The 27,860-nt window shown below is 56.7% G+C and overlaps 11 protein-coding genes across 15 annotated transcripts; 5 read left to right on the top strand and 6 right to left on the bottom strand.

Moving 5' to 3' along the window:
• Positions 1 to 211: 211 nt before the first annotated feature.
• H310_05099 (hypothetical protein) lies at positions 212 to 663 on the bottom strand (the record flags this gene model as incomplete). The annotated part of the gene is made up of 2 exons (XM_008869727.1): positions 212 to 259; positions 292 to 663. 2 exons carry the CDS (start codon positions 661 to 663, stop codon positions 212 to 214), a joined length of 420 nt encoding a protein of 139 aa, XP_008867949.1.
• Positions 664 to 1,662: 999 nt separating this feature from the next.
• On the top strand, positions 1,663 to 3,101 carry H310_05098 (hypothetical protein). The gene has a single exon (XM_008869726.1). The coding sequence runs from the start codon at positions 2,068 to 2,070 to the stop codon at positions 2,728 to 2,730; it is 663 nt and encodes a 220-aa protein (XP_008867948.1). The 5' UTR covers positions 1,663 to 2,067; the 3' UTR covers positions 2,731 to 3,101.
• Positions 3,102 to 4,120: 1,019 nt separating this feature from the next.
• Positions 4,121 to 4,798, top strand: H310_05097 (hypothetical protein; the record flags this gene model as incomplete). Its single annotated transcript, XM_008869725.1, has 1 exon — positions 4,121 to 4,798. One exon carries the CDS (start codon positions 4,121 to 4,123, stop codon positions 4,796 to 4,798), a length of 678 nt encoding a protein of 225 aa, XP_008867947.1.
• Positions 4,799 to 4,809: 11 nt separating this feature from the next.
• H310_05096 (serine/threonine protein kinase) lies at positions 4,810 to 9,237 on the bottom strand. Its single transcript, XM_008869724.1, has 2 exons — positions 6,191 to 9,237; positions 4,810 to 6,115 (listed from the first exon to the last, which is right to left on the bottom strand). The coding sequence occupies exons 1-2, from the start codon at positions 9,170 to 9,172 to the stop codon at positions 5,387 to 5,389; spliced, it is 3,711 nt and encodes a 1,236-aa protein (XP_008867946.1). The 5' UTR covers positions 9,173 to 9,237; the 3' UTR covers positions 4,810 to 5,386.
• Positions 9,238 to 9,482: 245 nt separating this feature from the next.
• Positions 9,483 to 10,605, bottom strand: H310_05095 (hypothetical protein). Its single transcript, XM_008869723.1, has one exon. The coding sequence runs from the start codon at positions 10,557 to 10,559 to the stop codon at positions 9,699 to 9,701; it is 861 nt and encodes a 286-aa protein (XP_008867945.1). The 5' UTR covers positions 10,560 to 10,605; the 3' UTR covers positions 9,483 to 9,698.
• A 1,845-nt stretch (positions 10,606 to 12,450) lies between these two features.
• On the bottom strand, positions 12,451 to 13,158 carry H310_05094 (hypothetical protein; the record flags this gene model as incomplete). Its single annotated transcript, XM_008869722.1, has 1 exon — positions 12,451 to 13,158. A coding segment is annotated over one exon (656 nt), but the record flags the coding sequence as incomplete, so codon positions are not given.
• A 984-nt stretch (positions 13,159 to 14,142) lies between these two features.
• H310_05093 (hypothetical protein) lies at positions 14,143 to 15,018 on the bottom strand. Its single transcript, XM_008869721.1, has one exon. It carries the CDS (start codon positions 14,972 to 14,974, stop codon positions 14,336 to 14,338), a length of 639 nt encoding a protein of 212 aa, XP_008867943.1. The 5' UTR covers positions 14,975 to 15,018; the 3' UTR covers positions 14,143 to 14,335.
• Positions 15,019 to 16,309: 1,291 nt separating this feature from the next.
• H310_05092 (hypothetical protein) lies at positions 16,310 to 18,943 on the bottom strand. Of its 3 annotated transcripts, XM_008869718.1 has the most exons (6): positions 17,851 to 18,943; positions 17,274 to 17,797; positions 17,115 to 17,218; positions 16,931 to 17,062; positions 16,644 to 16,879; positions 16,310 to 16,583 (listed from the first exon to the last, which is right to left on the bottom strand). In XM_008869718.1, the coding sequence occupies exons 1-6, from the start codon at positions 18,225 to 18,227 to the stop codon at positions 16,490 to 16,492; spliced, it is 1,467 nt and encodes a 488-aa protein (XP_008867940.1). In that variant the 5' UTR covers positions 18,228 to 18,943; the 3' UTR covers positions 16,310 to 16,489. The 3 variants fall into 3 exon arrangements, with proteins under 3 accessions (XP_008867940.1, XP_008867942.1, XP_008867941.1); XM_008869720.1 differs by having other exon boundaries at positions 16,931 to 17,218; XM_008869719.1 differs by having other exon boundaries at positions 16,931 to 17,797.
• An 84-nt stretch (positions 18,944 to 19,027) lies between these two features.
• Positions 19,028 to 21,154, top strand: H310_05091 (hypothetical protein; the record flags this gene model as incomplete). The annotated part of the gene is made up of 3 exons (XM_008869717.1): positions 19,028 to 19,661; positions 19,731 to 20,058; positions 20,117 to 21,154. 3 exons carry the CDS (start codon positions 19,028 to 19,030, stop codon positions 21,054 to 21,056), a joined length of 1,902 nt encoding a protein of 633 aa, XP_008867939.1. The 3' UTR covers positions 21,057 to 21,154.
• A 512-nt stretch (positions 21,155 to 21,666) lies between these two features.
• Positions 21,667 to 24,548, top strand: H310_05090 (hypothetical protein). Its single transcript, XM_008869716.1, has 16 exons — positions 21,667 to 21,773; positions 21,816 to 21,965; positions 22,041 to 22,150; positions 22,215 to 22,309; positions 22,366 to 22,447; positions 22,501 to 22,573; positions 22,617 to 22,682; positions 22,735 to 22,880; positions 22,924 to 23,009; positions 23,063 to 23,206; positions 23,260 to 23,330; positions 23,384 to 23,699; positions 23,771 to 23,933; positions 23,990 to 24,124; positions 24,197 to 24,238; positions 24,285 to 24,548. The coding sequence occupies exons 1-16, from the start codon at positions 21,708 to 21,710 to the stop codon at positions 24,493 to 24,495; spliced, it is 1,956 nt and encodes a 651-aa protein (XP_008867938.1). The 5' UTR covers positions 21,667 to 21,707; the 3' UTR covers positions 24,496 to 24,548.
• Positions 24,549 to 24,677: 129 nt separating this feature from the next.
• On the top strand, positions 24,678 to 27,805 carry H310_05089 (hypothetical protein; the record flags this gene model as incomplete). Of its 3 annotated transcripts, XM_008869715.1 has the most annotated exons (17): positions 24,678 to 24,830; positions 24,878 to 25,012; positions 25,058 to 25,167; positions 25,218 to 25,312; positions 25,377 to 25,458; positions 25,526 to 25,598; positions 25,705 to 25,770; positions 25,815 to 25,960; positions 26,009 to 26,094; positions 26,150 to 26,293; positions 26,341 to 26,411; positions 26,464 to 26,621; positions 26,685 to 26,845; positions 26,902 to 27,064; positions 27,126 to 27,260; positions 27,342 to 27,398; positions 27,508 to 27,805. In XM_008869715.1, the coding sequence occupies 17 exons, from the start codon at positions 24,678 to 24,680 to the stop codon at positions 27,734 to 27,736; spliced, it is 2,064 nt and encodes a 687-aa protein (XP_008867937.1). In that variant the 3' UTR covers positions 27,737 to 27,805. The 3 variants fall into 3 exon arrangements, with proteins under 3 accessions (XP_008867937.1, XP_008867935.1, XP_008867936.1); XM_008869713.1 differs by having other exon boundaries at positions 26,464 to 26,845; XM_008869714.1 differs by having other exon boundaries at positions 24,878 to 25,167.
• Between the last annotated feature and the right edge of the window lie 55 nt (positions 27,806 to 27,860).

Below are 27,860 nucleotides of genomic sequence, written 5' to 3'. Positions count from 1 at the left end.
CAGGCAGACAGTGACGCGTGGGTTCGTCGAGGAACACGATCGCACGGACACGGTTTTCGAGCCCTTGGCGGCAATCGTGGTAAAAACTTCCGACTCGAAGTGCACTGGAGTTTCATCCATGTTGACCACACGGCTCCAGTCCGTCCCCTCCAGTGTCCCAAACGGGAGGAATCGATCACACACAGCAGCAACAAAGTCGCGTTGGTTTTCTCTAAGTGCCGACGACATCTTCTGGCCAACTCGAGTCGGACGACGGATGCTGAGATGGTGGCGCCGGAGGAATTGGTACACCCACGAGGTCAATGCACTGGTGTACCCGCCACGGAAGGTCGGGTCGATGTTCAGTGCCTTGAGCTTCAACATCTTGGTGCTTATCGCGACATCATCGTCCCTTAGGACATTGTAGTACTCCAGAACTTGTTCTTCGACGTCGAGGTTGGTGACGGGTCGACCGATGCTGACAGTTGCAGCTTGCGGCGATCGTTGTGCAGCTTGCTTGAGAAGCTCGTGGTTCGCCACCCACCGACAAACTTGGTTGCCTTGTGCGCCGCACGACTTGCCAAGGGAGTAAAAGCTCTCTCCCTCATTGAGGTACCTCTTCACCACTTCCAGCTTTTCGGTGACGGTGAACACCTTCCTCCTCGTCTGGCGACCGCGTGGCATGGCAAAGTTTGAAGTGCGGCGGGAAACCATTTCAAGTTTTGAATTATCGTCCTGTTTTGTCCAATCAAAGTGCCTTCGCCGGAATGAAGCGGCCTCCGTTTTGTTAGAAGCCTACACCTACCATATGGCGTTTTGGGTAACATTTTCGTAGGTGCAGGCTTGTAACAAATACGGTATGCCCGAGTCGCGAGCACTCACAGGACGTGCTACGTGTGCGTTAGCTCGTTCTTGATCTACAGCGTATGTACAGTCGTGCGGATTCTAATGTTCCCACTGGTACTGGCGGACATTCTTGTGCAAGACGCGTTCTTCGTTACAAACTCTACACCTCCATAGATCCACCGCGTCGTGCACGCCGTATGGCGCGTCGACCTCGTCATCCATCGATTCTACGAAAATCCACCTCCGACATTGCATTATCGAGTACATGGACCTATGTTCCTGTAGGCGGCCTGGCTGTGTGCAGATGCGCGTGGAAAATCCTGCAGGGGGTGTCACTTGCCATCCTCGACGAACGAATTGAGGCTCGTTCCAAGGCCCTGTATTGCTATGGCCATTTTCACTAGTCCTTTACGTTCTCTCCCACATCCTGTTGATTCGAGCTAGTGCCTGGGTCACTTCCGTGTGCATTTTCAAGGTGATTCACTCACCACCACCTGATTTAACTGTAAGTCTGCCTCTCACGCTTGGTACAGGAACAACATTATTTGTATATTTATATCATTATTTTTTCGATATTTTGTTATCAAAATCTATATTGGTTAGCTGTTACCAGAAGCTCATGTTATGAATTAAAACAATTTTGAAAAAATAGCTAAATGAGCGATACCAGACATTGAAAAATATTTAAAATTATTATAATAGCTAATAATCTTTATGTTTAAAAGCTAATAATTTTTATGTTTTAAAATATATAATAAATCTGTTAAATATAGTTGGTGTACTCGAGTATAATTTATGCTTAATCTACAATATACTTCTTTATTTTTTTATATTGGGGCCAGCTCGTCCGGGTCCGTCGAGAGGCGCTTGCCCACGTTAGTCTCGACGTGCCGGCGGGAATTGAGCTCTATGACGTGCCCACGCAAGCGCTCGAGTCGATGGGCGACGTAACAAGCATTCACGACCAAGTGCTGTGCATGTCGACCGCTCCTGTCGGCCAAATCTTGTTCAAGTCGACGATCGTGGTCGGCGCCCGCGTCATGATCTTGCGTTCGTGGGCCGGCAGCTTGTCGAGTACGACCAAGCGATTCGAGAGCTCCAATCCAACGTCGACGTGCTTCTGCCAACATGTCACGAAATCCTGTACGAGGACAACCAAGAGCTCGTGGGGCAAGGTCACTTTGGCGATGCTGACCGCGCCACGTACGGCGGTCGCGACGTGCGTGTGCACTCGTTCAACCGATGCCGCATCGACTGATTCGCATTACAGTGACCAGGTTGGAGTCTAAACCGTGCGTGGGAGCGAGTTTGGGCGAGTGCAGCGAGAAGATCGTCGAAGAGTTTCGGCATGCAGCGGCAGTCCTCACCATGTTTGGCCACCATTTGCACCATGTTCCGTTCGTGGGGGCGTCCACGGATATGTCGCAGCCGTGGTGTCTGGTCACCAAATACTACATCGAGGACCAGTACGGCCGCGGGTTGACGGCGCGGCAGAAAGAAGTTCTTCAGGGCGACTCGACGTCGGGTTTCGTCAACTTTCACGAAGGCGGGTTTGTCCATCGCGACATCGCAGCGCGAAACTATTTGGTGGATGCGAACAACGCGCCAAAGTTGTGTGACTTCGGTATGTGCCGGCAGGTGAGCACCAACTGCGGGTGCACAGCGGGGTCGGCCCGATCAAGTACCAAGAATGGATTGCCCTGTGCTTCCAAGAAGACCCGACAAAGCGAACGACAAGGTCCACCTCGTGAACTCGTTTCGCAAGAGCAATTGGAACGCGTGTTCGTTCGCCAAGTGGCTGGCATCCCATCGATAGCCACCTCGATCTCGACCCAACAACGCCTGAAAGTGAAATGCATTGGACCACGAGCATCGTCCAAACGGCAAAGAGCGATCTCTACTTGAGATCGCATCGGTGTACTCTCGCGCAGCCCACGGAGCAGATGCGCTAGCGTTCGCAGTCTCCACAAGATGGAATCTCGGCCGCAATGCCGCCGTCGCCCATGTACGCTCTGACCACCTCCCCACATGCGGTGGTCATGCCACTGCGTCCAGCAGCAGGCTGTAGTCCAGCCGTGGGGGACACATCAGGGCAGAGCAGCAACCACGAGGCTGAAGCGCCATGTCCAATTGATGCAACAACGCATCGTTGTCTTTGACGTCGCACCTACGTCGAAGCGCACGCGACGGCCCTGCTCGCGCCGTTTCCGTCGATCGTTCCATATCTCGAGAAAATCCTTCCTGTACATCTAAGACCAACATTCGTGATTCCGCCATACACTTCAATATGGCATGCACGCGAGAGTGTCTGCCAGCCCATGCACGGCAGAGTACGAAATAAGAAGCGGCCCGCGTAAGCTTTGCGATCGCCACTCGTTGCCAGGTTCGTGCTGCGAAGGTCCTGAATGGCCCGGCTTGATCCATCGCGCTTGGCTCGATATTTGAGCGAGCCCATGCGGCTGCCGAAACGTGCAGGTGGTCCATTTTGATGGTGTACAATGTTGGTCCTGGGTGTACGAGACGGATAAATTCGCCGGCGGCCGCAAGCAACACGATGCTCACGTCATGGTGTCTGCGTGCGCCACTGCCGAGGGAATCTGTCGCATGTGGTCCCGATCATGCTTCCCATGACGGTCGACATGACGTACGAATGCGCGCAAGAGATGCTCTTCAATTCTCTCTTCGTTCAGAGCGTCAGGCGGTCGACGGGACTGAGTTGTCCTTGGCGCGTTCGGGCTTCTTCAAGGTACCCTCTGTTCCATATTCCACGTCGACGGACGCGCGAGAGCGGCCGCCGACGTACACATCTCCCTCTCCCAGCCCATGCATGCGTTACGCCGCGCATGCGACCCACCTTGCTGCTGGCTACCTCGTCGTCGCCGCCGCGTCGTCCCTCCGACAAGCGACCGAGCGAGAGCGGGCGCAACAGGGACGACGTTGGGTGAACGTGATGCTGTTTCATGCACGTACGTCGTTCAACTTGAAGAAGGTGGTCGTTCAAGGGTTGGCAGCCAAGGGATTTGCATGCCCCCCACGCCGATCCCATTTCCTTCCCGCGTCCTTGTTCTGTCGGGGAGGCTGGACGACGGAAGGGTGCCCAGTCCATGCAAGCGCCACGACACCAACGCTTGTGGCAAGTACTCGCGCCGACCGATCACACTTACGGGCCAGCGCGTCCCTGGCCACCAAGACCGCCGCACAGCCCCGACGCGGTTCGGAAGAGGAGTTGTAGCGCTTGACCTGCTGGCGTTGTCGTTTCTCCGCCGAGGTTGCTGCGTCGTTTCATTTCCAAATCATGGCCGCCGCTGCGCACACGACGCTGTTTGCCCCCGAGCTGGCCGCGATGATCTCGACGTACCAGGGCGGCGTGTACGCAGACATGCGAGTCCTTCGCACCACGTTGTGTCCGATCTACGAGTGCTTTTACGACCCTACGATCATTCGCCAGCGCATGCCGATCACGCGAACCATCCTTGAGCCGTGGCTGCGCGAGTACGGCGTCGATCGCATTCCAAGAGCTGTCGACTTTTGCAAAAAGATGCGCGTCGTGTTCGTGCAGTACGCCGTGTACTATGGCGACGTGGCGTTGGCGAGGTACCTCCATGACCGGTACGACCTGCTCTCGATCGTCGAGCCACTGGGAGACCTGGCCGCACTCCATGGCCAGCTCGACATGCTCCACTTCCTACGCCACATTGGCCATAAAGGCCATACGCCACGGGCGCTCAAGTGGGCCATCGCCGGCCAGCACCCGAAAGTGATTGCGTTTCTCTTGCGGGGCTCCCCGGCGCCAGCACTGGCGGAATCGCCGACGGCCATCTCCACCTCGGCCATCTCCACCTCGCGTAGCACGCACTCCATCACCGTGCTGCCTTCCAGCAAACCCCCCATGAAGCGGCAGTGCTCCGTCCTCCGGCCTCTGTTTCGCATGCACGGGCGTCGTCTCCCGACCTTGGCACTTGAAGCCACTTAATTTAATCGAAATGTTGCTAATACTACATGTTAATGCCTATCCACCTCGGCATTCCCCCGCGTCTGTCTCGGCCATGGTCGTCCATGTCGAGAAGGATGGAGGCATGACTTGCATCATGCACTTGGGCGCAAGCATTGCCCGCGCGCACCCCATCCCGTGGCCATGCAGCATCGTGAACGAATGGGGACTACGCCCCTGTTCCAAATCTTCACAGCGAGCGCACCCACGTGCAAGTAGATAACCTTCCGTCGCATCCAACGGAGCGGACGTCCTGTGCAGCACGAATCGTCCATGCTGACTTCACAGCCCTCAGACGAGTTGGAAGGCGCTTTCGCAGTCGTCCAGGTGCCTGCCGTTCCCCGGTCCATCCGCCTACTCGCTTCACGCCTTGCAATGACGCGTGGTCGCCATGGTGCCCAACGCACCCGACCACCAACGGAAGACGGGAGCGCCGATGTCGTCAAGTCCCTTGCGGCAGCCAGCAACTCCCATACGCCCACCACACTCGGATGACATCCGCCGCCCTTGCCACGACACACGACACCCTGCCGCCGTCGAGACGACTCCAATTCGATCCATGTTACATGTCTAATCGACCTGCGAGAGGTCAGCGTGTCGACAGGCCGCCGCGATGTCGGTCATGGTGGGGCGGCGCATCGGGTCTTCCTGAAAACACTGGGCCATGAGGCGCTGCAGGGCGACGGGAATCGCCGCATCCATATGGTCCAAACGGCCGCCTTCCAGCACAAATGCCGCCGCTTCGTGCGCCGTCCTCGTCGCAAAAGGTTTCGTCTCGGTGAACGTCTCCCACACCAGCACGCCAAACGCAAACGCGTCCGACTTGGTTGAAAACACATGCGGCGGCTGAAGCGACTCGGGCGCCATGTACCTGAGTGGACCGACGCCATTCTCAAAATGCACCCCCGCACGACACGCCTCGACGCGGCGACACAATCCAAAGTCGCACACTTTGGCCCGCAGGTCGCCATCGACGAGGCAGTTGCGCGCTGCAATGTCGCGGTGGATGAACCCGCCTTCGTGCATGTTTGCGAGCCCAGCGGCGGCGTCCGCAACGATGCGCGTCTTTTGCGCGGCGGTCAGGTGCCGCCTGTACTGATCTTCGATTGTTCCGTACGGGAGGTACTCGGTGACCAACGACAGCGTCGACGACGGATCCGTGCAAGCCCCGACAAACGGCACGATGTGCGGATGATGGCCAAACATGTTGAGCACGGCGGCTTCATGGCGAAACTCGTCGACAACTTGATCGGCCGAGTCGCCGCCGAGGACGCTGGCGCGGATGGTCTTGACCACAACCTAGAAAGATGCGTCGATTACGAAACGAGTGGTCCATCATGCATGCGCTCGCTGCGACATCCCGCAAAGCCTTACCTGTTTGCCTTGGTACTCGGCTCGATATGCGTCGCCAAAGTGGCCGCGCCCGATCAATTCGCGAATCGACAACGTGTCGAACGGGATCTCGGTAAAACTTTTCGGAAGCACTTCCAGCATGCTGTCGAGTTCACAGGCTGCTGCGTCGCGACGGGTGTGCATCGCCGCCACGCACACGAACGACCGCAGGATCATCACGTCCGTCCCGACGACGATCGTTGCTTTGAACAGGACTTGGCCGAGTGGAGCACTCGGTGTGCATTCCACGCCGTATTTCACGCTTGTGACGTTGCCTGTCCATGACAAAACTTGCGTCGAGTCGCAATGATCCAAACAGAATCCGCTGGGCACTTGGAGGGTAATGTGGGCCAAGGCACCTCGGCGAACGCGGAGTAGAAGCTCCCGCGACAATTGCCGCGCCGTCAAATCCGCCGCCAGCGCTTCCTCCGCCGCTTCGTCGCGCTGGTGGACGAGAAATGCCCAAATGTTAAACTGGAATACCATGCCGCGGCACACCGACGGCGGAGCAAACGACATAAAGTGCACGGGGTCATAAACGTCGGATGGAGAGAGGGACGCACTGCGGAACGTCGGGGCCGCTTCAAAAGTGGCTGATGGGCCTGTTGTCGAAAGCATGGAAGACGTGCCTGTGGGAGATAGCTGACCGTAGGCTGGACTGGACGTGGCAAAGGAAGGCATGCTAGTCGTGGTGCCGCTGCTCGGCGACATGACGCCGTAGTCGGGAGATCCAGGGTGGTCGTACCCACACGGCGACTGCCACCCCGACCGAGCGGCTTCAGTGACTTGGACCTTGCGCGAATAATCTTCGGTCTCGGAAACGTCAACGTCCGACATTTCTTTCACCTCAACCTCCTGATGCACGACGAATGTGCCTGGGGTAGCTGGCTGTTGGCGACTCGCTGGACCCGCGGATGCACGTCGCGGGCCTCCGAAAGTCGCGTACCGATCAACCAGGGTTTGAGCAAGACCTGCTTCAGGAGCTGGGGCGGCGGGGGTCCGCCCGTGTGGTGACGTTGCGGATGGTAGTTGGGGCACAAAGGCGTGGGATACAGTTGCCTGTGTCGATGACGGTCCGCGCTCCATCGCGGCGAGTTTGTCTTGCAGGTCGCAGCACATGCGCTGCAGCTGTACCTTGTTCTCATTCGATAGCCCCGCGTCTTGAACGAGTGTTTGGTGAATCGAGTCGAGTTGGTTTCGCACAGCGTTCTTTTCGTTGTCCTGGTTGGAGAGCCACGCGGCCAATTCGGCATCGAGGGCGCGGTGCTGGTCTTCCAGTTCATTTCGCCTCGGCCAAGTGGCTGGGACCGACGCGATTGACATCAGGACGTCGTCGAGTTGGCGACGCAGTTCCGACACGGTGTCGTGATCTTGAGGTCGCTGCATCGTCCAGAACTCTTGCAAATGGCGCACGTGACCCAATGCATCGTCTACGAGGTGATCAAACACTTCTCGCGTCGAGTCGCGGGCTGGCGGTGTCGACGCAGCGATCGTCGATTCCTCCAGGATCTGGGCCACTTCCCGACATGATAGATCAAACTGCAGTCGCTCGTCGGGCAATAACGGAGCATGGGCCACCATTTCTTCGAGGGTCGCCAAACGCCGGCGTGCATGCATGATCATGTTCGTATTAGGGTGGGATTTTACAGTCGCAAGGATGCGATGCAGCGAGTGCAGTTGGTGGCGGGCGCGATCGGCCATCGAGTCGAGTTTGTGTTCGTGCTTGGCCAGGAGAGCGTCGGCTTTTTTGCGCTTGAAATGTGTCGGCACAGCTGGATGTGCAGGTTGGGAAAGCGGTGGGGATTGCAGTGCATTCGGGGGATGTGGAGCCATTGGGGGCTGCGGTGGCGGAGGAGGCTTCCGCTTCTCATTCATGCCACCGTTAGCCTGGTGCTGTGTTTCCCCGTTGTGTTCGGTGGAACCAGGGCCGGTGTGCAATGCCCCAGACGACGTCGTACTGCGTAAAGGCGGGGGAGGCACGGGGAAGCCGAGCACGCCATGGCGCTCTGTGAGCGTCGACGAAAAATGCAGGAGCGGCTGCGCAGGTCGGGCCACCCCGGTTTGAGCGGCATGGGATTGCATGGATCGTTGAAAAGTCATGGATGGCGGCATAGAGTGAGGAACGTAATTGCTGAACGATACATTGGCGGCCGAGGCCACAGTTCCTGCAGACGACACACTCGACTGCGACGACGTGTTTTGCTCGAGTTGCGGCGGATGCAGCGGTGGGGCTCCCATAACTGTGACCGATCCGTTGCAACCTTGGCTGCTGAACGGGATGACTGGAGGGGGTGATGGGGGCATGAACGGACGAAATGGCGAGGTGGCGTCTGCGGCGTTGCCGAGTCGGTAGTGTTGAAAATGCGGGAGATGTCGCGCCTCGGTCTTTCTTTCCAATTCGCTGACCATCCATGTGTAGTACTTGTTCGTCCACCACGTTGCGAACCAAACCATCAAAATGTTAATGGAAAACCAGGCCAGCACGTCAAACACAAGCTCGGCCATGGTCTCGCCGGACGCGTCGCTTGCAGGTGGTGGGGTTTGGGGCAGGGCATCGAGAGAAAACAGCGTCGGGGTCTGCGCCGCGGTAGCGGCGACCTGATATGCCTTGTAGTCGTTGAAAATCGTAGACACAATCGCGGTAAAGTAGGCCGTGAGCCACGCTTTGGTCAGGAAGAAGTACACGAACGTCCACCAGACCGTACCAAGCGTGATGGCCTCCACGCGAGGCACCCGCAGCGTCGAATCGGTTACATATAGTTGGTATACCCACAGCTCAACTTGCCACACCGCGCGGGACACGCCGCTGAGCAGGTTCTGCACTTTGCAAGTGCACAGCCCGACCAGGATGCCGACACACAACACGCCGACGAACACGACTTGGTACGCATACACCCACACGAACGAGCACAGCGTGTACAAGAGAAGGCCTGACCATGTGCGCTTCGCCGTCGTCTTTGCCATCGTCGCAGCAGTCGCCGCGATGCCCGCGAGAAAACGCACTGCCAGTCGGCGGTCGCCTCAACCAGTACACAAAAGAGAATGTTGTTGAAATTCGGATACGTCGGAAAGTGTACGTCCTTTTTCCGGATAACGTGTTTGGTTTCGGTGTTCACATATTGCACGATATGCAAATCCCACGTGACGATAGTGCCGCGGACGGCCGGCCGTTTACAGCGTTCCGAGAGAATGACGCGTGTGCGGGTGGCCATTCACAACAGGGTGACAGCGTGCGTGCCCGGTGGGACACCTGCCCTGCGAGCATTGCCACGCGGTCACGCCTACGATGTAAAGGCTTCTGGAGGTACCAAGAGTGCTTCGTCCCATGGGGTGCCACTCAAGGTTTGACCTTACAAGCCCTGGGCCGATGAAAATGACGCTACATCGTTTCCGCGAACCGCAGGTACGACCGAATTCTTACACGAGTTGCCCTGCCAACGAGGAGGTTCCAGCACGATGGAATTTTGCCACGGGGTCGCGTCAACTTATATCATACATTGTTGTTTTCAATATGAGCAAACAACCGATGCGTCATCTCGACGCCGAGAAACAAACATCCATCCGCGGGAAAGCTCCCCAACACCGCCGAGCTCCACCCGCGGTAAAACCCGACGAGGCCGTGGACGCGCCAGACACTTCGAACGGCCTTTCGAAACGTCAGCGATGCGTCGATTTGTAGCCGCGACTTGATCACGTCCGCCGGGAACACGACGGTCCACGCAGTTGCTCCTGCACAACCGCCAGAGACAAGTACGGCGAGGGGGTGCAACTCACGCTTCGAGTCGACACCGACCAGGTCCATGCATCGGGATGTGTAAAAGTCATACATGCCAAAGAAGCAAAAGTTGAACGGGACGTCGCGCAACACGACCGCGCCGAGGCCGGCCGTGAGCCCCATGACGCCGCCTTCTTGGACAATAGTCTTGGTGCATCGCCAAATACCCATCGAACCAGCATGGGCATACGTCTGGAGGCGACACTTGATGACTTCGGCGGGCGTGATCGCGGCAGCAGAAAAAAGACCGGACGTCGACCCTACGAGCGCTTCATCCAGCGTCGACAGGGCATCTCCCTGTTCAAACAGGATCCGCTTGAGGGCTCCGTTGGCCGTGAAAAGCACGGAATTCTCAACGATCGCGCTGGACAGAGCAGGGACTGCACCTTTCCACAGCGAACGGATGCCTTCCTGTCGAACTGTGCGGGCAAAGCAGTCGAACAACCCGTTGTAGTGCGTCGTGGACGTGCCCTGGGTCTGCAGTCGGACCTTCACCACGTCAAAAGGCAGGCCAGCATACACATTGAACACGGCGCCGACAATGCCGCTCGCGGTCTCCCGCGCGTCCAGCGTCATCGCGACCGCCGTGTGGTACCAGCCGCTTTCCGTGGTGGTGCTGAAAACCACCAAACGACAGCAATCGTTTGAAACGCGTTTTATATTTCTCACCTATGTAACGCCGTAGTACAGTACATCTTGCAAGCTGTGGATTCAGTAGCACAGGAGCAGCGCACGCAGCGCCATCCAGCGACACCTAGAAGTCGGCCGAGTATACCTGTTCGTTGTGAGGTGGCGAGGCTTCGTGGCGCAACATGCATCTCCTTGACCGTCGCGTTCAGTGTGTTTTAATTCCCGTACGAAACGCGGGAGTGGGTAAAACCCGATGGGATTTTGGATCTTGAAAGAGCACAGGTGGCAGTCAACTTCAAAACCTGCATCCAAGAGCCAAACTCACACGGTCGGTCCGAGCCACAGAAGATGGGCTTTCCCAAATGGCCTTGACAACATTTATCGAGTCCGCTTGCGATCGTACAGCGCCAAAGCTAGCGGCAGCATGCCAGTGCTACAGCGTACGGCATGTTTTATGGCCTCCCGCCAAGTCCGTAGTGGAGCTAACTGTTGATCGAGGTTGCCAATGGGTTTTGAATGTCAAGCGCGGTTGGGAATTCAGTGTCACGGCTCGCGAATTCGTGAACTTATGGAGGACCAAGCAAGGATGTGGGGCACCAAGCTTGTACTGGCGAGAACACGCCCACCGAGTCACACCGTCACAGTCGACGGGGGTGTTGATATGTGTCACAGCCAGCCCATTCAAGGGATGCTGTCGACAACCAGTTTTAATACGTCGGTGTCTGGAAAGAGTGCATTTCCGCTAGCCCTTTATCTACATTGCCGCCTAACGTTGGACGCTCATCACCTCCCATGACAACCGTCGACACCACAAACTGCCGGCATCTAGCCTTTTTGCACGAAGCAGTCCTACATTGTGTGGTGGGCTTCCCTCCGCCAACACTACCCCGCGACATGTGCAGGTCATTAAACACATTACCACCACCGGCAAACTACCTTTCCATGATACACACCACAGCTCTCCCCGAGAAACGCCTCCACCACGATGCAGCACTCGCTGTCCACGAAGCGATCATCCTTGCCAATTAATTCACGCGACGCATATAGCGTCACCCATGCAACGCGAGCCTTTCCAACGCAATTACGTCCTGTATTCCCCGACCATCGCTCCCCCCGCTGGCAACTGGACCACATGCAACCCCTTCTTGAAAATTCCATCCCACACATGTTAAACATACTCCATAGCGCAGCTCCCACGTTACAAGGTGCAGAAGGTCACGCCTCCTGGGTGACTATAGCGTCCGCATCCTCCTGTCATTTCTCAAAATCAAAATTTCGGCTCTTCGTGAGGAGGCACCGACAAAATCAGCTGTCGAATAGCTTGCACTGTCGGCCATGCATTCCGAAGTGGCGATGTTTGTTCAGCGCTTTCCGGCGACTACCACAATACGGAGTTCAACAGCGGACAGCATGCCCATCGGTTGGCGATCAGACAAGGATGCAGCAGACGACAATTGAATGGAACTGGTCATGGGATGGCGACCACAGAACGAAGTGGTGGCTGGCACGTGTCGCGAATCGACGGCGGAGTTAAGCCATGGAAAGTTGGTCTGCGGCCGTCGTTCATGACGCGACAAGGTGAACGCCCGAGAAACGAATGGACCGACTGCGCTGCATGCTTGGAAAGGATGCAATTCCCGTGAGATGCGCGTGAACTAGACCTTACCAGCGCTTGCGTCTTCGCGAGCGCTGCTTGTGGATGTCTTGACCGGCGAAGGAGCAGGAGTGCTGGAGAGTGTGCAAGCATACGAGCGGGTTGTGCTGTTGGAATATCATGAACGATTTCTTGTCACCATGGCTCTACACTGATAACGCTGCACTATCGGGAGTGGTGGAGTGGTGTAGTTAATGAAGATCCATTTCAAGTTAACCCAAATACCCGCGGGTGCCTAGGCAACACAGCAAAAAAGAAGCCGATCCGCGGCATCTTCAAGTGGCTGGAGGTCGCGCGCGTTCGAGTCGCCGGGGAGAATGTCGATGAAATGCTGCAATTGCGCGGCGGACATGGTGCGTGGGTCCTTGACGAGAATCCACTCGACGCCCTCCGTGTACGGTGGCGTCGTGAGCGATCCCTGGTATCTGTAGAACGCTTCGTCCGTCACGACCGATGCCAAGTACAGCGAGTCAAACGAGATCTTGTCCACTGCGACGTCGACGCCTTGGGGGTCGAGCTCCGGCAGGACATTCCAGAACTGGTTTAAGAACTCGCTTTCGTCGCCGATTTCAAAAAACACACCCACGACCGCCAAGTGTCCGTCGTTCGATTGGTGAACCAGGTGCATGCAAAAGGGAAAGTGGTGGCCTTGTAGCGTATGCTCGGATGGTGCGTGAAAGTGGAACTGAATCGGGCGATACTCGCGGCCGTCTCGGAGCTTCAGCACAGTGTTGTCGTCTCCGGTCCACTTCACCTTGAAGTTGGTGTACCCGTGCTCAAACTGACCGGGGCCGCTCCCGAGAGTAAGGTCGATGTGACCAGCGTAGTGATCCATTATGATCTCTCTGACCGCATGCGGGTCGATGTCGATCGGCGATTGCTGTGTCATGTCCCAAGGAAAAGTGACCTGCACAGTCAGTCAGGCGGCGATGATTACCGTGGGAAAGTCGGCGTTTCGAACGGGTATATGTTTCATTCGCCAATGCAGCACTCTTTTGGCCAGCTGCAAGCCCAGCACACTGTGACGCGTGCCACAAGGGCATGAATGACGCCCTGCCGAAGCATGGACTCTGCAAACGTCAAACTTGGCGCAGAACGTGCCACGTCATCGCCTTTTCTGTCGGGTCTACTGCGGGCATGTACCGGATAACGAAAACGATTCCGGATACCATGAATGAAAAGACGTTTTTGAAACACAGAGTAATTTCCCGAAGTGGAGACACGGCAGCAGAGGGGACATAAAAATGCATCAGTGGATTCGTGCCACAAGGTTCACGATCGGGTGTGTAGACGTCGCCTCAGTGGTGGTCGACGGCATCGACGCATTCCGCGCCAAGTTGTGGTTTGCGAATTTGTGGGGATGTGGAGGCTGTCCCGAATTCGGACGATGGACTTGTCAGACAGGTTGTCTACTTTCGCTCTGCAGTCCACTCGACAACGTTCCAAACTGACATAAAACGTTTCAAACACGTCATGTATTACTTTGAAACTGTTCAAAACGGTTCGTATAAACCTTCGGTCCATCACATATGGTGGCGTCACAAGCCCAAGTAGATGACGCAACCCAAGGCTCTGATATCGTATTCTGCGCACGTCGACCTGCGCTGCTGCCATCACTCAACTCTTAGAACTAGCTTCGTAGAGCATATCGTCTCGACACGTCGACGCTACTGGACGTCCGTCCAACTTGAGAGCCGTGCTGCGCTCATTGCGAGCCTCGGCGTGGTCATGTCGCATGCAACTACCTTCGATGAGTATATGTACTGGATTACCAGCGTGACTTACTGCAAACCTTTGGAAGAAGTCCAGGTTCAGTCACAGTCAGCACAAGAAGGAAGATATCCTAGAGCTGTGTGTACCGAACACCTTTTTACTCTTGAGTATTTGTGTGAAAGTTGCCTCGGAGCATCAAATTGTTGCCAAAGGGGCAATTGCTTGGTAAATGGGGGCTTAATCCTTTTAAGGTAATTTGCACAACACTGAAAATGTGTAACATGACCTCTGCGTCCATTGGCAACGGCGACTCGCCTCTTGGCAAAAGTTGGATAAACAAATTTGAATTGATACCTTAGCAGCAATAGAACAGCTTGCCGGCTGCTCCACGAATGGGCTGTAGTTCGCGGGCGTTGGATTCGCTAGGGATAGCATCGACAAACGCCTTGATTTGATCCTTCGACACCGCGCGGGGGTCCTTTACAATAACCCATTCGACACCTTCCGTGAACGGCGGCGTCGTGAGCGATCCTGTGTATCTGAAGAAGCTGTCGTCCGCGATGTTGAGGCTGTCAAAGTCGATGTTGTTGACCATAATATCTTCGCCGTGTGGGTCCAATTCAGGAAGGTAGTTCCAGAATTGGGCCAAGAACGGGCTCTCGTCACCCTCTTCAAAGAAGATGCCCAGCACTGCGAGGTCGCCGTTTTCGGCTTGATGCACTAAGTGCATGCAAAACGGGAACCGTTTGCCTTCCAGCGTGTGTTCGGAGGGGGTGTGAAAGTGGAATTGAATCGGACGGTACTCGCGGCCGTCGCGAAGCCTCAAGACCGACTTGCCGTCACCAGTCCAGTTGACTTTGAAGTTTGACCCGCTGTGTTGGATACAGCCCCCAGCAGCACCGAGCAACACATGGATTTGGCCAGCGTCATTGTCCATCACGATCTCCTTGGCAGCATTCGGGTTGATGTCGATGGGGGACTGCTGCGGCAACATTGTGGTGGTCTTGATTCGGGAAGTGTGGACTGGTTCAAGTCGCTTCAAATTGAAAAATGGTCCGCCAGGGCCACCGTGGTGGTGACTTGTGTTGAGCAGGGTCAAATCCGGATATTTCATCTGGGAATTTGTATTCAGTGTAGTATCCGGAGGGTACAAAATGCACCAAAGATACTAAAAGGTCCAGAACACGTTATTTTCAGGTTACGAAAACGTCTAGAACAGGTTTCGAACATTCGTTTGCCCTGGTGTGTTTGATGCAACTTGTGTAGGTGGTGGTACATCCCGACCACACACCACCGGTCCACCGTCATCGCGCCCGCTACGGCACGGTCACTTCGACGCTGGTACGGTGCACAATGCACGTGGCAGCACGACGCCCATACCCCCAAGCATCTCGACGGGGAAGTGGACACTTCCCCGTTTTTTGAAGCGAACACGTTTGGAATGGCTTCCACGGGAATGCGACGTTTATTTCTTGTTCCTATTCCAACGACGACAATCCGAGGATGCGCGCGGGGCTTCGAGAGGTGGACGCTGCACGCCCATGCAGGGGAATGGAAAGGAAACGCTTGCGCGTAATGGATGGTGGTGTAGTAGACATGCGCGACCCGCCCCTTTGTGCCAGGCGACCAGTTCGACCTCTGGTACATAGGTGCTCGAAGGGGCAAATATAGCGTTGGCGATCGCCCCTCGGCGTGCTGTCGACGTTGCGGTGGGTGCTTTGGACGCATAAGGCAGACAGGCCTACACTGGGTACGGCCGGTACTTGGCTAGTGCACGCATGGATGTGTGTGGTGGCCAGCCTCGAATACGTTGAAGACGAGAGCGGCATTCGAAGCGAGTGAGCTGGCCGTGGGGTATTGTGAAATTATTCCATACGCCGGAGTATTGCAACATGCGTTGACTTGATACAATATCTCAACCGCGTCAATGTTGCCTGTCACAAGTCACGCCTATTGGCTCATTCATGAATTCCTCGATATGATTGGCCAGAATTTCATAATCCAATGAGATGAGGTGGCTACAGACATTGTCGTCAAATGGAGAGCTCGCACATGCACAGGACCGACGTGTGTCCACTACAAAACACAAGTTCGCTGTTGACTCCTCGTTATCTTCCTCCTCACTACGTAAGTTATCCAACGACGGACTGCGATCTCACTCCACCTCGTCCATGTCTCAACCAACGACAGGTGCACATTTCAGCCAATGAAATGTTCCATCAAGACATGAGAATCGATACCTGTTCGAAATTTTTTCGCATATTTTGCGAATTTTTTTCCCGCTCCGAAAATGTTCTCCACTTGTGTGTATCTTGCAAAAGCACAATATTTTTGGCGGATTTTTCAGCTTCAATAGATTTTGCGGCGTACACTTCGAGGTGCCAAGTGAAGGTAGTTGCGACAATCGAGGTGGAAGGGACACCAGGGACACTACACGATGCGATGGGGAGGTGGACAGTCGAGGAAGCGATGTGCTCGGGGCGCATGCAGGCATAATTACAGAGGTATTCTAGCCGGAGTAGGGCGCGACAACGGTCGCGACGCGCAAGATCTTCTTCATGCCGTCGATCGTCATCATCTCAACGAGCTCGGGGTGGTCGTGCCTGCCCAAGTTGTCGGTGAGATGCACCGAACGTCGTTGGAGATGCGAATCGTCCACGTACCACATGCGCCGCCATTCGGTGAGATTGATGTGATTCGGTTCTTGAAGCGTCATGCTGAGAAAGACTTGACGGACAGCGAGCGGGATGTCGCCTTCGACTTGTGACATGAGCGATTCAATCGCCATAAGCCCCGCTTTCATCCCTTCTTCGTTCAAGTTCTTGGACGAGTTTGGGGACGACGATGTGGCCAGCGCAAGTTGTTCTTGCAGCAGCAGCGGAAACACCTCCCGCACGACCTACACTCGACCATGGATTCCCACGACGTCCGTAAGAAGAAACCTGCCTACCCGAAGACGTAGCTCCATCGCGCGCCGCAGTTCGTCGGGACTCAGACGGCCATCGTGCTGGGTATCGATAGCTTGAAACATGTGGACAGCTTTGTCGTCCACAGTCCCGTACAGCGTCAAGTACACGCCCGTCTAGAGATCAAGCACATCACGATGACTTGGTTGTCGATCCGCTCGTTCGTACGGCAAACTCTGTAAAGGACAGTCCCTTTTGCACGCTCGGTTCCTGCATGCTGTTCTGGTGGTGGCTGGGCATGGCATAGCTGGCAAACACAGCAAATGCCAGTGCTGGTGGTGGTGACGATCCCGTTCGCGACCAAATATCCCAACGTTGAATGCGTACCTGATTGGGAGTTGGCACTGATGGAGTGCAAGTCCGCCACAGTCGAAGACGCTTTTGCCCATGGCGACGTAAGCACGAGGTCGCGGCAGGCAGCGCCAAAGCCAGCCAACGTCAACTTGGGCGACTCTGTGTGCTCCACGAGTTTGGTGGCGTGGGAAACGAACGCGTGCTTGAGGTGGGCCAGCACCGGCGCCGATACCTTTCCGTCAAGAAACGGGACCGACCACGACCCTTTGCCCTTGCTCGCCAGTGGTTCGCGAGCAGGAGGAGGAGTCGTGTGCACCAATTGTTGATGATGCGGTTCGTGTAGGAGGAGCTGCTGTTGTTGAAGCTCCTTCTGGTGCTTGGGCTGCTTGAGCTTGTTTAACTTTGACGCTTGCCCGATGAATGCGTTGAGCTGCACGCGAGCGACGTCGTCAAAGAAGAGCCGCATCGCATGGGCATGCAGAATCGACCCGACTTCAAACGATACGCGGAAGTTGACTTCGCATGACGTTTCTGAAACCTGGCGAAACATCCACTCGCTACAACAAGGCGTCTCTCATGTGCGCGAACGATCAAGGTCTGGAAGAAGTACCTCTCGATGGACTTGAACGTCGGAGAGTGGATCGACTTGATGAAGATGCGGTGTGGGGACTCCAACTCGACGCGAGATCGGTACGATTCCGTGAAGATCTGGAACCCGACAGTCAAATCAGCTTCCATGACGTTCGTCGATGGCCGAGATACGACGCGGGACGACACGCAGAACGGCAGGAATGACACGTAGGCATCCACGTTGGCCACGACATCAAACATTGCTTGGCATGTGAACGGGACGATCTTCTTCTCGCGATGTTCCTTGCGCAAACTAGACGGCTGCAAGAACTCAGGCATGGCAAGGAAACCCCGCCGTGCCATGAGCATGCGACGACCGACGCCAGCTCGCCACCGCTTCGTCGCGGATGTCGCCATCTCGCGTGTGGGTCAACGTCGTCGCAGTGTGTCTTGGGGTTGGTGTTCAAGCGGCCTTCGAAGTTCGAGTTTGTGGTTGGGTCCCCCCAAAAAAGGCCAATACTAACATCAAGTCAAATTCGTCACCAACGATGGGGGGGGCACCCCGCCATGGCGAGATTGAAGTCGGAGACGGTTGGGTAAGCCAGAGTAAAAACCAGCTATTCAAACACGATGGGAGCTTGCTACCCTATGCGCTCGAGGTAAAAGCCGTCGCTGGGCTCGCTGTGATGATGAGTTATCCATTGGTGAGCTGCCAAGTGAGTGCAGTTGCTGCGGCACAATCTTCCTGACCCCGGGCACCAGATGCAGTGCCTTGCTTTGGTTCTCCCACTTGTAGCATTCGTGGGGGCAACAACTGAAGCGTATACCCTTCGCGCCAAGGTACGGAATCTCTCTTGATGCCTAGTTGAACTGCTGCGCATGGTGCCTGCATGATGTGCTGGTGGTGACGTGAACGTTGGACCTGTTGTTGTAGCCGTGCAATGGCGACATCAAGATATGCGTGGATGGGTCGTGGCGCTATCGACAGCCAGCAACCAGTTGCGCCTTTGCGCTGTGTCCCGGCGAGCTGGCGTGATCTTGCCACCGCCGACGACCGCCGGCCCAACCGCCAACTTCATTTAACTGCGTCGTAAAACGTCTCCATGCTAAAAATAGATTTCGACTGTCGACTGGAGGCTTGTTCACAACAGAAGTTGTTGCGATCTCGGTCGCTTGGCATGCTTCGCCCACGCGCGCTTTGGGCTGTCTTGGTAGCCATGGCGCTGGCCGTCTCAGTTGCGACGGCCTTGCGGGCTGTGACGCTGCCAGCCACATATCGCTTTGCTGGTGCTGACAGCGTCGAGCTGGTGCCACTCGTCGACCCTGTGTGGACTAGCCCACCCATATTTCAGAGCGATGCCGTCTCCATCACGTTGCAGCTGTCGTCCCTGTCGCTGCCGTCAAACAGCTACGTTCTGCTGCGCCCCCTCGCGGCCACCGAGAACCCCACAAACGCGTCGACGTTCTTTCCAAGTGGAGCACACTACGCCAACATCACGCTGCCTCGCGTATACACCAACTACTTAGTGGTTGAGATCTACGCCATGGACCGCCACGTGCAATTTTCCGTGGTCCATTCGCTGCAAGTGGTCGCATTTACCTACATCACAAACGACGACTTGGTCGCGCAGACTCAAGCGCTCGGTCGCCGCGAAGCGCTTTGCGGCACGGACGACAGCGTGCATGCCGTTTGCACGTACACCCCTCTTGGCGCGACAGATACCATGTACGCCCATGCCCGCCCTGTTGTGCGGATCACGGTGGACCCAACCAATCCGTTTGGAACGGATCTGTGCACGGGGTGGTTGTGGGGCTCGGACGGGCACGTCATCACAAACAACCACTGCATCGGTGCGTCGGTCGCCTTCCCAACCGCACGATGTTGTTCATGATTGAACGACTTGTTACACCATGGGGTAGGCAGCGTCGCGGAAGCCACGACGGCGCAGTTTGAATTCGTCGCGGAAACGTTCGACTGCGATGCGTCCATGCGATCGACCTGCCCGGGCTCGATCGAGGTCATGTCGGCCAAGTTGGTCTTTACAAACCCGGCACTCGACTACACATTGCTCAAGCTCGACGCCGCCGTGGCGCAGAAATACGGATTCCTCCAAACCACCGAAGTTCCCGCCGGCGTGGGGATGCCTGTCTACGTGCCTCAGCACCCCCGTGGAGGGTGCAAATTGATATCGTTTGTCGACTCGACGACACGCCGCCCCGTTGCAATCACAAGCGTTCAAACGGCAGGGTACACGATCCTTCGCTTGACAGTAGGCCCATGCTAACGTCGTTGGCACCCTCGGTAGCTGTGAGGGAAAAGGTGGGCTCCGGTACAACGCCGATACGGACGGCGGGTCGTCCGGGTCCCCCGTCATTTCGGCCACCGATCACTCGGTCGTGGCGCTCCACTACTGCGGCGCATCGAGCTGCAACAATGCAGGAATTCCCATGGTCGCCATCGTCGCGGACCTGAAGAAACGAGGGTTCCAATTGCCTCTGAATGCCATCGCTGTCCCCAAATCGACAGCGGCGGCTAGCATTATCCCGCCTTTCAACGACCCCCGCGTCAATCCCCGTCCCCCCCTCGGACTCTTTGGATCCCCCATAGCATTCAACGGCGTCCTTCGGCGCCTCGGCACGACGACACGGTCATTCCAAACCACCGTCGACCAGTACGAGATCACTTTGGACGGTCCTGGCCAAGTGGCCGTCGACATTTTGTCGTACGAGATTGACGAAGTCGCCAACGCCTACGCCGACCTGAACAACGACTGCCGGTTCAACTTTTTCGACTCGAACGTGTACGTGTATTCGCGGGACCCGACCGTCCCGCGGTACAATGCCTACTTCAACGACGACGTGGACTGGATGCTGCGGCCGTCGGACGGGCGCGCCGACGGCAGTGTGTCCAAGAAGGACTCGTACTTGGTGGCGACGCTTCCCAAGGGGACGCACATCGTGGCCGTGGGTGTTAGCAACTTGTCGCTCAAGAACGCCGGCGAAAGCGTCAATGAGTACAGGTGGGCTGCCCTCGAGAGCTGCGTCGGCGAGAACCCATCGCCCAAGGCAGAGGGCACCTACCGCATCACGCTCACAAGTACGGTGGGGCTCACTGTGGGCAAAACGCCGTCCGTGCCAACAACCCCCCCGCCACGCTGCACGATGGATCTGGCGCAGCTCCAGGCCAACTGTGCCAACGAGCAGCAAGCATACTTTCTCCAGTTCATGAACTCGTTTCGACGGTAATCGACTTTGTTTTGAATGCATGACGTAGTCGCGATGGCGTCGAGCGCAACGACAGTGGCGGGGGAGGCGTACCGGAAGGCAATGCTGCGGAAGCGAACGAGCACAAATCCATGATGCACGTTGTTGTGATAACCCTGTCGTTGCTCTTTTGAAACGAGGGACGTGGGAACGGGACCTGACGTGTTCCGCTGCGGATGCCGCACGGTCCTCGCGGCCAGTTGCTGGTCACGACGGCGCCACGACTAACATCATCGTCAACCCCCTACGGGTTGCATTGTGTTGTCAGCATCATCGAGAGTATGTCGCGCTTCTCGTGGACGCATCAGCCGCGAGACTCTCCTGGCAGTATCATCTGCCCATGACAACGGCAGCCACTGGGAAAGTGGAGACTCGAAGGGACCTCACCGCCCTGGCGTGAGCAGCGTCGGAGTGGATTCACCGAGCATGCGCTCGACCGAACGATGGCCATTGTGTCGTGCCCATGCGCTGCTGTGTACGATGGCGACCGGACGGCATGTCACACGCCCCACGGAGACGTCGCATGTCTTTTGGCTATGTTTGGAAAGGGGCACGTCCGTCTTGCTATTCTTGGCAACGTGGTTTACCAAGTCAAAGACCCGAGACTAGAAAAATCCAAGGACAGGCGTCGACATGCCCGGGCTCATCGTCTCGCTCAAGTCGTTCAAGTACTCGATCACGGGCAGCTCGATCACGACGGTATCGATGGAACGTCACATGCGAGATCTGACTCGGCTCTAGAGCAATCGGAGCTCATCCCGAAGTGATGTGCCGACCAAGGACAACGAAAAAACGGCGGTGTACGTCGCTCTGGCCCGAGTGGCGTCGAATGTTGTAGCTGGCATGATCCTCTTCTTGCCGACGCTCACCCTCGTGGTGCTGATCACTCAGGTAAGACGTCCCCCTGAGCTCCCCACCCCCGCTTCGCCCTTGACCGGTCACTGACCACGTGTGCACTGGTGACAGGGCATGTTTGACCGGCTAGTCGTGTCGGTGAACACCCAGACGGCCGGAATGTACTGGGCCGACTACGGCAAGGAGTGCGTCGTGGCGGCAGGGGGATGGGTGCCTGACACGTGAGTGCTCCTCCACCATCACATCGCATTTCCAACGACGCGATATCTTCACGACGTGTTGTAGCTGCAACGCGCAAACGAACGCTGTCGTTCCCATCACGGCGTTTGCAGCGATCGGCACTGTCTTGGCGGACCAGTGGTCGCGTGAAATGAAGGAAGGTACAAAGGTGCTCGAACGAAAGCGCCGCCGCCCTCATGTCGATGCATGCATGTAGCGGGCGGGTCGTTGAAGGTTACGACGTGCATCATTGGGGGCACGGCAAACGTGGGGTGGGCCAACTTGCAATTCATCGCGGGGTACGTCGTGTGGGGGCAGCCACGATGACCAGCGATGATGACATTTCGGCCAGATACGACTACTTTCCCGACTGTTTGCCGACCGCTCCCCAAGACGTTGCTGGCATGGCCATGCTAGAGACCACGGTACGCCATGTCGCCGGGTCCGCGAGCGAACGTGCGTTGGTAGATTCGCGACAATCACGACGAAGGCGTGTACTTTTTGACTCTGTACTCGGATTTGGATCCAGCCATGGTGGGTACCGTCTTGGCAACTGCGTTGGCTGACCGGGTCTTGTCGTGCCTAGACGGTGTACAGCTATGCCAACTCGGACGGAACATTTCAAAACTTGATGGCGAACCCACGGCACACGATCATCACGGCCGATGGACAGACCGAGCCCGACTTGGTCGGCGGCGACTACATTATCTATTCCCGTCCGCTGGGCGAACGGTAACCTTGCGCGAGCCGCACTCGAGTTTGACCAGGTCTGCAGGTACTTGGTGACAGGGTACTGTCGAACCGAGATCGAAGAGCTGAGCCAAGTGAAGGTCGACCAAGGGCTGGAAGGATGGAGCCAAGGTACAACGACCGATCTCGTGTCACTCGAACCACACACACACACGTCGTTGTAGGCAAACAGTCCAAGCTTCCTGTCGCCCCGGGATGGGCGTGCGGGCACAAAGTGTCGAACGCAACCGAGTTAATCGTGCTTCAAGTTCTGTTTGCGATCGGGACGCTTGTCCTTTTTGCAGGCGACATCTACATCACATTTGAAGGTAGGACAGACACCCCCCATAGTGTGGGCGACGCCCTCCCCGTCGCTGTCTAGGGTTTCGAGGCGTCTTGAAAGGCAAGCCCGTGCTCACGTACACGGTCTTGTCAGGCTTGGAACGTCGCAAGGTGAGCCGACGCCGTCAATGTCGGCAATTCCTCCACGTGAGCAATGAGGCTAGATGCTGCTCGTGTTCACTGTGCTGAGCGCGATGCCCGGGTTGCTGTACTCGGACGTGTCGCGCATCTACTACTTTACCGAGAACGGGTTCAAGATCTGGACGCTGTCGTGCATCATGATTGCCAATTTCTTTTCGTTCGGCCTCGTTCTGTTTGTGAGCTTTGTTGACATGATTCCGCTCCGTCTGTCGCGCGTGATGAGTTACTCGGCGCCGTTCTTCTTGTACACGTCGATCGCGGCCATCACGATCGCTTGTTGCAACGACTCGACGTACCAGTTTGCGTACAACATGTTTTACGCCGCGTCGCCGTTAGTCAGTACGTGGCTTGCAAGTGCACACGGCACTCGAGAGCCTTGTCGTTCTCACGGTGGTGGGGCGGTCCTGTAGCGCTCCATGTGAACGATGCCGACTGGCCGAGCGGGTCGTACACGGCGGCTGGCACGCCCATCGCGATGTCGCACTTGGAGACTGCTGTCGTCGCGCCGCTCTTTATCTGCTTTGCATGTGCGGTATTCCTCTCCGCCGTCGTTCGATTCGCCGCCCACCAATGGTACGAAATATGCCGGCACCACCACGTGGACGGCACTCACGGGTGTGGTCGTCCAGTGTGCTCATGAACTTGTCATGGTGCGCGACCAACTCGTTCCTGACGCACGTGCAAGTGCCGAATTGTATCACATCGCTGCCCCTCGAGCAGTCCAACGCGATCCGAATTGGCAGCAAAATGTACTGCAAGCCGAGGTACGATTCATGCTGCGATGGCGCCGAGTCGAAGGAGGCGACGGTCGCGCCTGACCTGTTTCGATCGTGTAGTACCCAAGCACTGATGGGGTATGCCACCGTCGTGGCTCGGGGGTACGCGACAGCAATTGCACACACTGGGCTGATGCTCGATTGGTAGCGAGTGGACTAGCAGCCGAAAAGAGTCCACTGGGACCAAGCCCAACGTCCCGAACTTTGTCATCAGCATCTACGCGCTGGTTCCGTCCATGATCATGCCGTCCATCTGGACGCAATATGGCAAGATCGAGCACAACCAATTCACTCCACATTCACGAGCCAAGCTCGAGAAGGCGCGGTACAAGCACACCCGCGGCGCTTGCGTCGTGTAAGTCGTAGTCGAAAAGCCATGCCCCTCCTACATCACGGAATTCTTTTCTTGCCGCGCGGATGTCTGTCTTTCGCATGCGGTGGGGGCGGTCTCAGTTAGCCGACGTAGTCCCCCCCCGCAACCCCCTCGTGAATACTCTCGATGGATGGGATGTTGACGGGGTTGGCTATGAATACAACCGACATGGCGCAGATTCTGTTGCATGCCAACTATATTTGGCCTGAAGTCGCGTACGTTCCAGTGTCATCGAATCACTTGATGGCGCTGCTCGGGTTTTGCCCGAGTCGATCGAGCGTCGGCCACAACCACACAACCCACGCAGGGGACCACCATGGGGTGAGGATGGATACGTCTATGGCAGAGAATTCACGGATGCGCTGTAGTCGACGGGGGAAAGCGGTCACAAGGTCGTTGAAAAGTCCACGCGGGTGCAGACGCTGCTTCGTGTGGCATCGAACGTGATTGCAAGCATGCTCCTGTTTTTGCCCATGTTGACCCTGGCCGTGCTCATCTACCAGGTGCGCTGGGACCGTTGCTACGAACGCATCACGGGCGCGCTCCAGGGCATGTACAACCGACTGATTGTATCCCACAACTTTCAAACGACTGCCATGTACTGGAACAACTACAGCCAGTCGTGTGAGTTGACTCAAGCGGGGTGGGTGGCCGACTCGTACGTGCGGACCGACATGCAGCGATGCGTGCTGACGACTCGACTCGTAGATGCGACAGCATGTCATCCAAGGCCACGCCGGCGACCGCATGGACGTCGATTGGCACAGTTCTAGCGACCCAGTGGGCACAGGAAATCGCGGACGGTACGCTTTGGTGAATCGCGACGGCAACCGGACTCGGACCACCACGACGTGGTGTTGGGTGTAGCTGGGGGGACTCTAAAAGTGACGACGTGCGCGGTGGGAGGCACCGACGCCGTGGGGTGGGGCAATCTCCAATTCATCGGGGGGTGCGTCCTCCGAATGGGCTGCATGTTGCTCCGTCGTCGCGGACTCATCCCTTTTGACTTTTGCTAGATACGACGCGTACCCAGCATGCATCCCGACGGCGCCTCAGGACATTGCAGGCATCGCGATGCTGGAATCCACGGTCAGTGCGCATCGCGGATAAGCCCAACACCCCGCCTGAGGGGGCTGCTCTGGCCGTGCGATGACGTCGAACCACCCGACCTCAACACAACTCCATGTCGTGGTAGATCCGCCCTGCACAGCCAAATGGCGTGTACATGCTGACCTTGTACGCGGACATGGACTCGACGATGGTACGACCTCGATCGTGGTGCTGGGATTTGCCAGGCTTGCGTAGACGGTGATGAGCTATCAAAACTCGGACGGCACTGCCCAAAACGTCATGGCGAACCCGAAGCGGACCCTCATTGCCATGGACGGACTTGTCACGCCAGATCCTTCGGGCGAAAACAACATCATCTATTCTCGCCCACTCGGTGAACGGTAGCCACACCGTTGGCCCGACCTGTTGGCGTCAGCGGTCCATTGCAGGTACCTGGTCACGGGCTACTGCGTTCCTCAAATCGAAGAGCTGAGCGTCGCCAAAACCGACAACAATTTGCCGGGGTGGAGCCAAGGTAAAGGCGGACCAAGTCGGCCGCACGACCTTCATCGCACGGGCTTGAACAATAGGAAAGCATTCCAAACACCCCGTGACGACGGCATGGGCGTGCGGCCATCGAGTGTCCAACTGGAAAGAGCTCGTCGCGTTGCAAATGATTTGCTCCCTGGCCACGATGGCCTTGTTCGCGGGCGATATTTACATCACGGTGGAAGGTATGCAAAGATGGCCAACGACGTTGTCGTGACCGTCCTTACGCTAGGGTTTCGCGGAGTGCTGCAGGGCAAGCCCGTGCTCACGTACGCCGTCCTGGCGGGGCTCGAACGACGCAAGGTCCATGAGACCGCCTCCGACCGACGTCAGGCCTCTCATCAAGGATGTTTAGATGCTGCTCGTGGCCGTCGTCGTCAATTGCATGCCAGGGCTCTTGTACATGGACGTGTCCCGCATCTACTTTTTCACGACGAACGGGTATCGAATTTGGTGCTTGGCGAGCGTCATGATGGCGAGCTTCTTTGCATTCGGGGTCGTTCTCGTTCTGAGGTACCAGGGGCTTCCAGCGTCATTGACTTCATGTAGCGAAATCATGACGGACTGGCTGTGCAGCTTCCTGGACGCAGCAGTCACGTGCCGCCTGGAATACGTCGTGGGGTACTCGGCGCCGCTCTTTCTCCACGGCGCCATCGTCGCGACTACGACGGCGTCTTGCATCCCGGCTGTATTTGAGTTCGTCTACAACAAGATCTACGCGGCCAAGCCTGCCTTGAGTGCGTTTCTTCTGAAAGCTGCACGTGCCCACCGATTCCTCACCACCACATCGTAGCTGTCGAGCTGTTTGGACAAGCCTGGCCGTGCGGGTCATACACGGTCGAAGGGACGCCAGCCGTCATGACGTACTTGATCTGGGAGATTCTCCATCCGTTGATCGCGTCGTTCGTGGCCGCCGTTGTTGTCGCGGCTCTGCTCCACAAGTACCATCACCACAGGTATGGGCTGCCTCTTCCGCTCGTCGCCGTCGGTGGACCTCATTCGTGGTGCGATTCGCAGCTACCTCACCCACGTCACGTGGTGCCAGTCCAACGCATTCCTTCGACATGCCGGTGTTCCCAATTGGATCACGTCGCTGCCGCTGGAACAGACCAACGCAATCAAGATTGGGACGAAAGTGTTTTGCAAACCAAGGTACTACTACTCCCCTTGGCGCCGCCTTTGCCATCCCGAATCCACCAACACAACTCGGCTTGACATCGCTGCTGTGGGTAGCACCCAAGCTCTCATGGGGTATTCGTCGCTCGTCGCGCTACGACCGCAAGCCTCCACGTACGTAGACGTGCCAGCGCGACGACAGTGGCTTAAGCCCATCCTGTGGCGCGTGCTCGTGCACTGGCCAGAGTAATGTGTGGCTCATTTTCGTTTGGTTCTGGTCTAGATTCAAGTCCGTACAACCCGATCATGGAGCTCCTGCAGGTTCACATTCACAAGGCGTGTTCTATGTGGTCAGTATCTACGCCCTGCTCCCGTCGACAGTTGTCCCTTGGCTGTGTCAGCACCATGGAACAATTGAGCACTACCAGTTCACACCAGCACATGGTCACTCCCGTCTGGCGCCTGACAAAGCGGCGACGTACGTCCATAGCCGCGGTGCATGTACCGTCTAGGTAGTATAATGGCCAATGGCGCCGCCATCAAACATGATGCCGTTCGCAAAGGGCGAATTCTGTAGTTGCTATCACTACAGGGAGTTCTGCGTTAGCAAGGAGATGCTCCTCCCCGCTCACTGCA

Source organism: Aphanomyces invadans, assembly GCF_000520115.1.
Source record: "Aphanomyces invadans strain NJM9701 unplaced genomic scaffold supercont1.8, whole genome shotgun sequence".
Lineage (NCBI taxonomy): Eukaryota > Oomycota > Saprolegniomycetes > Saprolegniales > Verrucalvaceae > Aphanomyces > Aphanomyces invadans.
Note: the sequence above shows the minus strand (reverse complement) of the source record. Positions and strands in the feature narration are given on the sequence as shown.